The 13,155-nt window shown below is 25.0% G+C and overlaps 1 protein-coding gene and 1 pseudogene across 2 annotated transcripts; one reads left to right on the top strand and one right to left on the bottom strand.

Annotated features, from left to right (window-relative positions):
• Positions 1 to 2,162: 2,162 nt before the first annotated feature.
• LOC107168369 (uncharacterized) lies at positions 2,163 to 3,928 on the top strand. The gene is made up of 6 exons (XM_089230766.1): positions 2,163 to 2,299; positions 2,420 to 2,606; positions 2,674 to 2,745; positions 2,803 to 3,086; positions 3,165 to 3,255; positions 3,635 to 3,928. The coding sequence occupies exons 1-6, from the start codon at positions 2,232 to 2,234 to the stop codon at positions 3,926 to 3,928; spliced, it is 996 nt and encodes a 331-aa protein (XP_089086892.1). The 5' UTR covers positions 2,163 to 2,231.
• Positions 3,929 to 7,522: 3,594 nt separating this feature from the next.
• On the bottom strand, positions 7,523 to 10,954 carry LOC107168370 (tetratricopeptide repeat protein 19 homolog, mitochondrial-like; annotated as a pseudogene). Its single transcript, XR_016192464.1, has 4 exons — positions 10,878 to 10,954; positions 10,413 to 10,476; positions 9,671 to 9,926; positions 7,523 to 8,750 (listed from the first exon to the last, which is right to left on the bottom strand). The product of XR_016192464.1 is annotated as a tetratricopeptide repeat protein 19 homolog, mitochondrial-like (transcript).
• Positions 10,955 to 13,155: the final 2,201 nt, after the last annotated feature.

Below are 13,155 nucleotides of genomic sequence, written 5' to 3' on the forward strand. Positions count from 1 at the left end.
ACCTAGAGGTCGTTTCAATGAACAAATACAAAAAAAAAAAATTGAAATTTTAAGCTTTTTTCAATTATTCCTAGTTTTTTTTAAATGTTTTTACTTTTCAAATTAATGTGTTCACCTCGAAAATGTTTGACATTTTTTTACATTCAGTATTTCTACATTACCTGTATGTACACTGTATGTAATGACTTATTATTTACATTTTAATATTTATTTCAATTTATTTGTATTAAGAAATTTTAAACAATAATGTAATCATTTAAACGATTTACTCTAAAAAATGTACCTCGGCTAAATTAAATGTACCTATATGGATATTTTTTTATTTTAAAAAAAAAAGATTTTCAGTTATTAAGCTGACTTCTATTAAATCAGAGAAGAAATTATGTACAAGTAATTTTTTATTTTCATATTTCAGCATAAAATTAAGTAGGTAGGTAGTACAAACTTCTGATGATTCATTTAAATGTAACAAAATTTAAAAATTACAATTTTCGCAGCAAATTGTACAGTTAAAAGTTAAAAGACTACTTAACAGTGATGCGCAACATGTTTTCATCAGCGGGCCACGTTGGAAAACAGTTATGTTCGAGAGGGCCACCAAATATAAAAGTAAATAATCTTACCATAAATTAATAATATAATTTTTTACACGTAATGTAGTACAATATACAGTAAGATACTTACATAATATTGGACTTGTTTTCTCATATTTTATCGACTATTGAAAAGATAACGAATTAAGGCATACATTGTAAGTACGCATTAGATTTATTATGATCAGTACGCTCTTTTAAGTGCACGGGTAATAATGATATTAAATCATAAAATTTCTATTTTAAAATCCGTGACAGAAAATAGCGCAGTTACAACCATGAGTACTGAATTTTTAAAAGAAATCATAAATTTAAAAAAAATCTTATTTTGAAATTATTTTATTTATTTTTTTTTAAATATTTTGTTTTATTTAAAAATATTGTGACCGGTCACAGGGAATACATTTGCGTTCCACGGGTCGACCATCACTAAAAATTTTAATGCATGTCAAATATTTATATTTCCTCTTAAAAATAACTATTTGAAACGTTTCTGAAAATACATCCTAATTGGAAGAAACTTCAAATTTTGACTCAAGGGATGGTTCATAAATAAAAAACATTTTTTAACTGTATTTAAAAATGAATATTTATTATTTATATAATAGCTTAATGATTACGGTGGTAATTTATTATATAAAGCTGCATAGACTGCATAAGCTTGCTCTTCTAATGGTAGTCAACGTGATTTAGTGACTCAAGTAATATTTGGAATAAACTAATAAGCCAAATCATGGACGAAACGAGACATTTACCACAGGTTCGCTAGTCCTCGAGAAAGGTGTAAGGCAGGGATTCGGGATTCCCAACCACCGTGCCGCGGCACAAAGTTTGCCGCGAAATTATTTGGGTGTGCCGTATAATTTGTGTCTTACATTGTAATTGTGTAATAGAAATCTCCTAAAAATAAAAATTTATAAAATGTCCACATGGAAAGATACAGCTATTATTACCATTTTCCACATCGTACTTTTGTGAACAGGCAACCTGCTCTAACAATATAAAAACAAGTAGTAGAAATCATTTGAAAAATGTTGAACCGGATTTGTTGCTGTTTCACCCCGAATAAAGGAATTACGTATGTAAAAAATACCAGTCTTAAATATCACATTAAATTTGTATCATTAAAATGATAAATAAAAAAATGTATTATATATCAATATTATGACATCATATTGTATATTCATTATTATTTATTTGTGTGCCGTGAAAATTTTTAAAATGATAAAGTGCGCCGTTATGGGTAAAAAAGGTTGGGAATCACTGGTGTAAGGGATAATCGAACATCACCTAATCTGTCACCATCTACTTCGAGGATAAACCGGTTATCAAATGCACAGACTATTATAACAGCTCTCGTGAACCCTAAAGGACCAGATCTCACGTCGCCCATCTCTTATGACCTCCAGTCCGTACCTAACCTTATCATCCACCTGGGTTTCAATGAATGAAACGATAGTTTGGTTTTTGTTCCATGAAATTGTGGCATTATCCGATGATAAGAATTTACAACCCTCCGAATGGCCATACAATGTAATATGTACAAAATACTTTCGGTCATGAAATTTTAATAAATAAGAGAAATACCTAGTAAAACCTTTTACCATTCTGTTTTAAATTAAAAGTAAATCGTTCGATATGGTGAATAAGTGCAGCGTGATTCGTTGCAAAACCCTGTATTCAAAGGAAAAAGTTTTATTACACAGGTAATCTACTATAAACAACTATGAATTATCTATGTTTTAGAGGACGAAGGGTGTATAGAGTGAATTGAAAATTAATTTGGAACATATATATTCGTTTTCATTCTTATCATTTTCATTAAGGTTTCCGATATTAAAACCAAAGAATCTACCAATCTGGATAGCTTTCACCGGTAGAGGAAATAATTGGAGACCTGGCAAGAGTAGTAGAATGTGTGGCAATCATTTTCTTAAATCTGACTACGTAATTGATCACAAAAAACATGTTTTGAAGATAACAGCAGTCCCAACAATTGAATATCGTGAAATGGTAAGTGTGTTGTTTAAGAACTGGTAGATTTAAAATTCAAAAAAATTCAATAAACATATTATTTTAGTCTAAAAAAAGGAAACGAAAATCAGATAAAAATGTGGATCAAACGAATATACTTTTGAACGTTGAGCCAGAGGTAATTTATAAATATTACACAAGAATTATTTTTATTTATAAAAATTGCTATGTACAGGAAATAAGTGATACAGATTTTGAAGTTGCGGAAGAAGACTATAATGATTTAAACAAATATATTATTGTACATCAAAATGATGAGGTTATACAATATGATAGTATTGAGGATCAAGAATGTACAAATATTTTTGATCAAAATGTAAATAAATATCTAAATTTATCAAGCTTGGAAAATAGTTATGATAACGGAAATGAATCTAATCATGATGAGACCATAGAAAATAAATATGAAAATTTCAACAATGAAATAAAAACTGATGTTTGTAACAGAAAAAATCAATGGTATGCTTTTTATATATTATAATATTTTAAATTTGGTTCTATATATAATACCGGATAAAATGTATTGCATTGTTGTAGTTATTTTTTTACAAGCAGTTTCCTGAAAAATATCAACTCTGTTGTGCCAGAACCTCCAGAAGATAAACCACTTAAAAAATCATCAAATGAGGTAAGAATATATCATAATATTATTATTTTAACATGAAGATATTATTACAAAAACTTAAAGTAGATACATGCCATCTCTAAAGGGTAGCTTACTGTGGATGCAGCAAGTTCAATACAACTCTTTTTTAACATAACAAATACAATATTCTATTAAGATTAAAACAATGGAAAAATTTACAATTTTAAGCTTTTTATACAATTATAATATAATATGATTTAGATTAAGATATTTCAAATATTGCTTATATAACGCTACTTATTTTTGTATTATGTTAAATTAATATTAAACATAATACAAAGGCATATAGCAACACTAAAAAACCATTTCTCTAAACAAATTTAAGAATAAAAAATACAAAATTTGATTAATATAATTTCAGATTACTGACGAAGCAGAAATAGATTCAAATTTTAAGAAAATTATGACCTCAAGATTTAAAAAACAGCAGTACACTAAAAGAATTCATTCATTATACTCCAAGAGTTATAAAAGATTTCGAAAACAAGAAAAGTATAAAAATTCTTTTAACAAAGATGATTCAGATTTATTTGCTAAGTTTATAATAGCCCAAATGAATGATTTAAAACCATATAAAAAAGTTTATTTATCTGCAAAACACAAAATAAAAAAAATTTTAATGAAAGCTCAGAATAAATTAGCAAATCAATTTTAATATCATCAAGCTTAAAAATGTAATTTTGATAAGTGGTTGTTATTTAATTATATAATACATTTCTATACATACTATTAAAATTATGTTGTATTATAAATTATCAGTATAAAATATATTTTTAATTTAATAGGCTATCTCAAAAATGTGTAATTTATAACTATGAATATTTGATTTGATTTACCTATACATTAATACATTACTTTTAAATAAAATATTTTTATTTATAAAGTTTGACTATAAATTATATACTGTAAACTCGATAAATAAACAGGCACAATCAAATAATAAACTTATTTTTAAGATCAGATCACACTAGCTTATTATTATTATAAGAAGAAATGCTAACGGGGTGGAGTAATGCTAACAGCAGTCCCCTCCGTCGTTCTCAATACCATGAAAAAAAAAGCTTATTATTATTATTTTTATTAGAAATAAGCCTCAGTAGCGATAGCTATTAGCATACATTTATCAGTATCTCTTTTGTACAAAAATTAATTTACATATGCATTATAGTAGTTCATAGTAAATTTTTAATTCTTATTTCTTTAATAAATTTCAGAGTCTATTCAATTGTTGATACATTTTGACCTAGGGAAAAACTCTGGAATGTTGTAATTGATTCTATAGCAGATTCTGTTTGTCTGATACAAGCTAATTGTATTGTTCTTATCTTACAAACGCACAACATTTAGCAAAAAAGATTATTTTCTTACCTTTAACTTTGAAATAATGATAATTTACTTTAATAACAATTATTAAAGGTAACATAAAATTGATTCTGCTAAACCAAATTTATTGTATTGTGAATTTGTAAGATGGATACAACACAATAACAAAATTGTATACAAATATTCATACAAGGTATGATGACTGTCATACTATGACGATTGATGAGAACAATCATCTATTACTCCATTCAACATTTTCTCAGATTTTAGGTGTTTTCAGAATATTAGAGTTAAAATTGTTCATTGTATAATTGATTGATTACATACATTTTGTATATGTCATACTACAAAACAAAATAATATGAAAAATAAAATCTTATGAGTACCTATATCATTATTTCACATCCGTATATTATTGTCACTAATACAATTTATGCTTAAAAATCCTCTTAAACATCTCAAAAAAAAAAATAGTGACTCATTATAAAATTGTACAGATCAATGTTTCACTAGAGAACAACTATTTTTTATTACAATTACAAAATTTAAAAAAACATTTGCTTATGATTCAAAAAGTACTTACTACATAACATAAATGTTTGGAAAATATTTAACATGCCTATTGCTTAATAATAATATACACTTTTAACGCAAAAATTAATAAATATGTACAATTTTCATGTTTAAAACTTTAAATTATAGCATAGATATGTGAGTTTGATATAAGTCAAGAACGTACAGAAAAATATGCAACTCCTATAACTTCCAAGAACCATTGGCTTATTATCAAAATATGTCAAATTGTATTAAAAAAAAAAAAAGCACTAAGAAATACCAACTTCTTTTTACCCAGAAAAAAGCTAGGACTAGGTGGGAACTGTTAAGCACAATACTTACCTCCCTATATATACTAATATGAAAAGTATAAATATCATTAATTGTGACAGATTATTCTTTTATTTTGCCTCTTTGAAACCATGTTTTATAATTTATAATATAATTTATTGTAACTTACATAAAATAATAAATAAAACTAGGTTTATCTGGTAATATAAAATATATGCATCTTAACTGTTAATATTATGGCAAAATAAGGTAAGTTATAATGTTACGGACTTACGGCAATTGTCACCTACCTATTTAAGGTATAAATATTACAAAATTTGTGTCATCTTGTCATTTTTCTTATTAAGAATGTTGTATGACTGGAATTTTTTTTTTTTAGCATTATAGACCATTTAGGCCCTTTGCAGCCAATATAAAATTCTTCCACTCTTCTCTATTATATGCATGCATTAGGTCTCCATGCCAATCTGGTCTTAACTCCTGGATATCTCTTTTGACTACATCTATCCAATGCTGCTTCGGTCTGCCGCGAGGTCTTTTCCCGTTCAAGTGGTTTACAAGTACCTTCTTGACAATACTATTATCCGCTCTCCAAACGTGACCAGCCCACTCCAGTCTAGTGCCTTTTACAAATTGTACTATATTTCCTTTTCCATATAATTGTTGTATTTGTTCGTTTGACCTTCTCTCCCACACTTGGGTATGACTGGAATACGTTACATATTAATTATTATCATGTATTAAACAAATAATGTACTCGACAAAATGCTAGGTATTGTCAATTGTGTTCAATATATTTTTATACATTCACAAAATGTTTACTATATTGGTTTAGGAGTTTTTTTTTTACAGTAATTTGAAGAAAAAGTTATTGAGAACCTTGTATTGGACTTTTTAACTTAATGTATAAATCACAACAATTTAAAAAAATTTTCAAATTCATAATTCCTTGCAAATTTTAGCGATTTTAACATATTTTGTAAACATTATTTTGAACTTATAAACAAAAATTGTAACCAACGATTTTTTATTTTTATTTATTTTTTTTTCGATAAGTACAACTTATACAAAACCTTGTATTAAATTTTAAAGATTTTTTGGACAACCAGTTTTTTTTTGTAGGCAATTTCAATGAAAAAATTAAAAATTTCAACTGTTTATAAATAGCTTAAAAAATTCAAAATATTTAAAAAATTTAATCGTAAACAGATAATGCTAATATAAACATTTGGTGAATATTTCAAGTATTTACAATGATTAGTTTTTGAGTTACATCAAAATAATAGATTTTGTCGAAAACTAGTTATGTTATTGTAAAAATTCCCATTTTTTATTTATTACATTTTTAGAGTTTTTTTGACGCTTTTAAAAACTACTGCACATTTTTCACTTTTAACCCCTAAGTACCAAATTTGAATTCCTTTTCAAAGAGGGGCTGAAGTCAAAAGTCAAAGCATTAAATCTACTCCAAAACATGATAACAAACACCAAAAAAAAACATACATCAATGTAAAATCAATAAATTTCTCACTTCGTTCAGAATCTAAAACAACACCATAAAATAAAAACTATGAATAATATGTATTGTAATTTTAGAAGTCAATGTATAATTTCGTTGAAATTTTATGATAGTATATTGTAAAGTTATATATCATAATAGTATACTAATTAGTAATTACCTACTAACATACTAATTAGTAATTACCTACTAACATACTAATACTCAATGATCTAGACAAATCAAAAATAGTGATACTTAAAATAATTTATGAATAAAAAACATTGACATAATAAATAGTTTAATAATATTTAAAACTAAAATTATAATAATAATAGATTATGCATCATATTAATAATAATATTTTGATACAATAATACATTATTTATTGTATAAAATAATTGATTAATTTTATTTTGTGATAAATATAATAATACAACGTATTTAATACTTTTTTAAACTATATATTTTTATTCTGTGATAAATCGTAAATATTTTCTGTATATTAAGACATTAAGTAAGAATAATATATAATGAGATAATATTAAGTAAAAAAATCCATCAATTTTTTAATATGTCACATATGCTTAAATCTAAATGTATTATGTTGTAAGTTTCATAGCTATAAGTTATAAGGCGAGAAATGAATATAAATAATTATAACCATACCTGTAGACAAAAAAAAAGTTATAGTTAAATGTGATACTATGAAATTAATTTGTACTTAACATAAGTGACCACACACTTACTCTTAAAATAAATATAAGAGACCGTATTCAGAAATTCAATAAGCAGCCAGTATAAACAGTAAGTTTATATAATTATATAAAAAATCTCATGAGTTAAATTAATACCTAATCAGTGTTCAGATTTTATAGCATTTGCTAATTTTTATTGGATAAAGATAAAATATCAGATTGTGTTATAAACTTGTTTGACGCACCAAGTACTTGATGTGAAAGGATATATGAAATTTAATTTTAATATTTTTTTGCATATTTTAAATATTTTAAATTTGTATATCTATTTATTGCTAATATGCACAAAATAATATTTATATATTTTTTTTTTTCATACATTTTGTTTATATTGAACTTTTAAATGTTAAAATGACTGACTTACAACATAACACATTTTTTCTTGTACATAATAATTTCATGCTAATATAGGTTACTTACAATATAAAACCATAAAATTATTGTAATAAAAACATAAATAACAATTTGAAGGAATGAAAATAATAAAATACTGATAAACATTTGATCTACAAACAAAAGTCTCTAAATGTTACCGTTCATAACATTTTCTATCATGTCTAAGCAATTTTTATCTTTTTTTTTTGCTTCGTCATGACAATGTTCTATAGCATAAATGCATAATTTGTTGTTTCCAAGCAATATTTTTTTTGCTTCATTCAACTTTACTCTTTTTAAGTAAATATAAGCAATATTTATATGAACCATATAAAAATTTCTTATGCCAGGACAACGTTGTCCAATTTTATCTGCCTTTTTAAAGTAACGTAATGATTTATTTAAATTTCCTTGAATATAGTATATGTTTCTCAGATCATTCAGAAACATGGCATTCATCTCAAATACTTCACCATTAATTTTTACACTAGCTTCATATGCCTTTTTGAGAATAACTCTTGCTACATTAAATTTCCCTTTGCTTATTAAGTAAAGACCAAATGTGTCAAATGTTATTATATAATATATATAAACATAAAACTTCTTCATTTTCGGGATCAATTTTAAGCTTCTTCACTAAATGCCGTACACAGAATTTGTAACCATCTTCCGAATATCTGGAACAATTTTACATTATATTGAAAATCAATAAAATAATTATTAACAAATTTTTAATTTACCTACTATAAGCCTATAAATAATATTTTAACTATGTTATGACTTGAGAGAATGTCATGTAACATGTAACATAATATAATATTAAATATACCAATATGAGTGTTCACTAACACAAAATGTGCTTACTATCGTCATTCAACACACAATTATAAATGATACAAAACAGCAATTAAAAATTAATTAATCTTTAGTTACTACGAAGTAGGTATACAGAATTTTAATATGCATAAATAAATTTTAAATTTTAATAAATATTTGTTAAATTATATTATGTTATTAGATCTAAACATCAAAACATACAAAAAAGTCTCCTTTACTGTTAAATATCACTTTTATTTGTATTTTACTGACATTAACATTTGCCTGTTCTATAGCATTTATAGTAAATAAGTGGGTATGTCAATTGTCAATAGTATATAGAAGTATTGAATCAATTGGTGAATATTTTAACTTTATTACTATAAGTCCTCTGAATATTATTTATTTATACATTAATTTAAACATGATTGGACATCAATCTTTAATAAGTCATTAAGGGATTAGGTAATTTTTAAGCAACTCACAGATTATACTTTTCCTTTTTTCTCTGTTTAATCGACAACAGAAGAACAACTGTATGAATAATACCTACCTAATCCTACTATGTAAACTTATAAATTAGATTTACTTTCCTACCAGTATAATATTACTGAAATTGAAAATCGAAGCATTATTTCATTAACTTATTGTGTACACATACAAAAACAATAAATAAATAAATAGATAAAAAACATACATTATTGTAAAATCAATACTTTCATTGTTCCCCTTAGAATCTAATATTATATATATATATATTATAATACAATATAATAATTACTCGTTTAACAGTTCTTGAATTTTACAAATTTTAAGCTTAAGGAATAAAACTTTAAGATCATCTATATACACGCCTTGATATAATAACCGATCAACAACTTTGATAAATATATCTTTCGCCTTTTCATATTCCTTATTCATAAATGCCCCATGTGCTAACACATCATACACAAATGTCATATCATCAAAATTTTTAAAGTTTCAGCAATTTTGAGGGCCTCGTGTAATGTTTCTTCAAAAGCATTGTAATCGTAATTCTAAAACATACAAAACAATATTAGAACATTATTATTAGGTATTACCTATTTATTTTATATAGGTGCATGCAGAAATTGGGTATAGGGTGTACCATGGAGAAAACTAGCCACTTTTCCTAATGGGCATCAAAAAACATAACCTCCCTGCCAAAAAAAAATGCATAAATCATATTTGATATTTTTAATCATAGAAAGTTATAGGTTTTAGTATTTTATAAGTAAAAATATAAACACACTTGTTGGTAAAAAAATTAATGTATCACAATTACTAAATATCTTGAAAATTAAACAGAAATGCTGGGTTATATCATTAGGTATTAGTGTTTTTTTAAAAATATTTTGACTGCAGTTATTGAATATTGTTCTTACTAAATTCTTATTAGTTACCATCATTGGTAGTACTTATTTTGTAGCTTAAATGCCTTGAGGGCTGAATAAAAATGAAAATTAAATATGGTATATTTGCAGAATAACAATACAATTTACTCTAACTAGTCTAACTCTAAACCACAATTTCATAGAAGTATCAAAGAATACTCCAAAATAATAACTGCAAATATATGCAGTTATTCTTTATAAATATAATTCTACATAACACACTTATTTCATAAAATTACAACAGTATTCATACACACATTCATTCAATAAATTAAAAATATATAATGTACCTACTAAGAACATTAATAAACAAATATTGTACCTATTTTAAAACCACGTGTCTCTTACAGGTAAGCTGCTTATTATTTATAATTATTAAATTTAAACAATACTAAAATAAATCTAACCTATTTTAAACGACTATTTTTTCTAGCTTCTTTTAAATTAAAGAATTTATTATTAATAGAATTTACATTGATCCTCAAAGTATGAAGCTTTTTAATATTTAATAAAACAATATTAGTTAACCAATTTTGTGATGTTGTGTTACGTTGATTTCATTAAATTAAATACACGGGCGGAGTATTAAATACTCCGCTGCCAAACAGTGCTTCAGCGGAGCGGGTATTTAGTGTGGGTAGAGCAGCCATGACCAAAAAGAGAAGCAGTATATGAGCGATGAACATTTTGAAAACATTATGTTCTTAAAATGTATCAAACATTTATTCAATAAATAATAAATAAAATAAAAAATATTATAAGCTTACTATGTGTCTATATTACGATAAATCATTAGAAACCTACTTTAAAAAACAAAAGTATTCCAAATACTTTTATAAAGTATTTGAAATACTTTACAATTAAAGTATTTGAGATTTACTCAAATACTTTTTAAAAGTATTCTTTACAGGACTGCTTATAGTGTTATAGTAATTAATTTGTCTAATATTATTACTAAGGTAGGTTAATTTAATTGTTGGTGAAAACATTGCATGTATTACATTATTATTTATTATTAATATTTAATAATTATAATAGTTTTAATATAATGTACAAAATTGAACATTTTAATATTTCATACATTTTAAACTAAAAAATGGTTTGCAAAATCTAGTCATTTTGACATATTTTATCGACATTTTGATAGTATAAAAACTAAAAAAAAATGGAAAATTCCAAATATAAATATATAAATAACTTAAAAATTGTTGAAAAAATTTAAAGAATTAATCAAGTATAGAAAATGCCATTATAAACATCCAATGAAAATTTCATGTGCCTACGATAATCATTTATAGAGTTACACCAATATCTAAAATCGATTTTCTCAAAAATTGATTTTGCGTAAAATTTCACGATTTTCCTTAATTTTTTTTTTGTTTTTTTTCGAGGCTTTTGAAAACTACTGGAAATTTTGAAATTTGACCTTTCGAATGTACCAGATAAATACACTTTCCAACTGGAAAATCGAAGCATTATTTCTACAATTTATCGTGTACACAAACATAAAAACTAAAACTATATAAAAAAACACACACATCATTATAAAATCAATACATATCGTTCCGCTTAGAATCTAAAACATGAATATTTAATATAAAATCATAGGTAATAACTAATAGCCAATATTCAAAAACTTGTATTTTGAATGGATTGTGGTTTATTCCGTCGTATAAATATAAATCAATACACTGGAAGTTTAGAACGCTTACAGAATGAGAGTTCCTAACTTTACTTGTTTGATAATAGGTACAGTAGGTACACGTTTTAAACATAGATAACATTCAAAGATCCGATACTGATATTTTTATCGTTTTAATATTTTAATAGGTACCTATCAGTAAAATTATTATATTGCCTGTTTCGAGTTTGAAAAATGGAAGAAAAATGTAAATACTTTGACAAAACTTACGTATGAATAAATAACAGCTGGGCCACAATTTACATAAAATTATTTATACATTACATAAGTAAATTTAAACGCACTCAATACGCGTGTGCCTCTACCTCTATCTATACATTTTTAGTACTTAGATAAATAATATCGTACCAAACGTGTGTTACGCTTATGACATGTGATGTGTCGACGCGGGAGCGTAATAATAAAAAAAAAATTACACAAAACAATACTTAGTCAATATTATTGTGTGTTATCGAGAAGTTTTTAACATTTTGAATGGGTTTTGTGTTCTCCATAGTGACCTTATAAGTTATAATATTATTATGTTAATATCAATTTATATCGGTAGGTGATATGAGCAGTTTGCAACAACAATCATTGGCAATAATTTTTTTTATTTCTAATCAATCGTTTTACAACAGACTATTAAAAAATGCGGTTGTAATATAATAATTTATTGTAATCATTATGTTTCATGGTTTATTTTTAATCATTCCTCAATATTTGTACCTGAGAATATCATTATATAACATAATATATTATAATCATATCATCGTGTAATGTACAGGTTAATTATTATATATTTGTTAAAATGTTGACCGATTAATTTCCAGAGCACGCAAAAATTATTTACATGTTTGTTTTGTTGTTAATATGCTAGGTATACACTTCTTATAATAATAATAATAAAAATAATATAGAAAACATACAAAATAATAATAATAATAAATCGGCATCGCAATTATGATCTGATTATTCTGTAATATGATTGCCTTTATGAAGCGATTAAACTTTGAAGTTTGAAACGTAGAAAACGATATGGATAGTAATAACAAAGAGCATATTATAAATAATTTGTAATGATTAAATCATTATATTTTGTATACGTTGTGTGTTTTCCAAAGTTGATTTGACCCCGAGGTCACTGTAATATATTGGTATAAAATAATT

Source organism: Diuraphis noxia, unplaced genomic scaffold, assembly GCF_037042655.1.
Source record: "Diuraphis noxia isolate RWA-SAM2 unplaced genomic scaffold, SU_Dnox_SAM2 contig0001, whole genome shotgun sequence".
Taxonomy (NCBI): domain Eukaryota; kingdom Metazoa; phylum Arthropoda; class Insecta; order Hemiptera; family Aphididae; genus Diuraphis; species Diuraphis noxia.

Bases quoted from the DNA above. Each gene is read 5' to 3' on its own strand.
- LOC107168369 (XM_089230766.1), top strand. From the start codon at position 2,232: ATGGTGAATAAGTGCAGCGTGATTCGTTGCAAAACCCTGTATTCAAAG. The intron at 2,300-2,419 runs GTAATCTACTAT...ATTTTCATTAAG, and splicing joins GAAAAAGTTTTATTACACAG to GTTTCCGATATTAAAACCAA. The intron at 2,607-2,673 runs GTAAGTGTGTTG...ATATTATTTTAG, and splicing joins CAATTGAATATCGTGAAATG to TCTAAAAAAAGGAAACGAAA.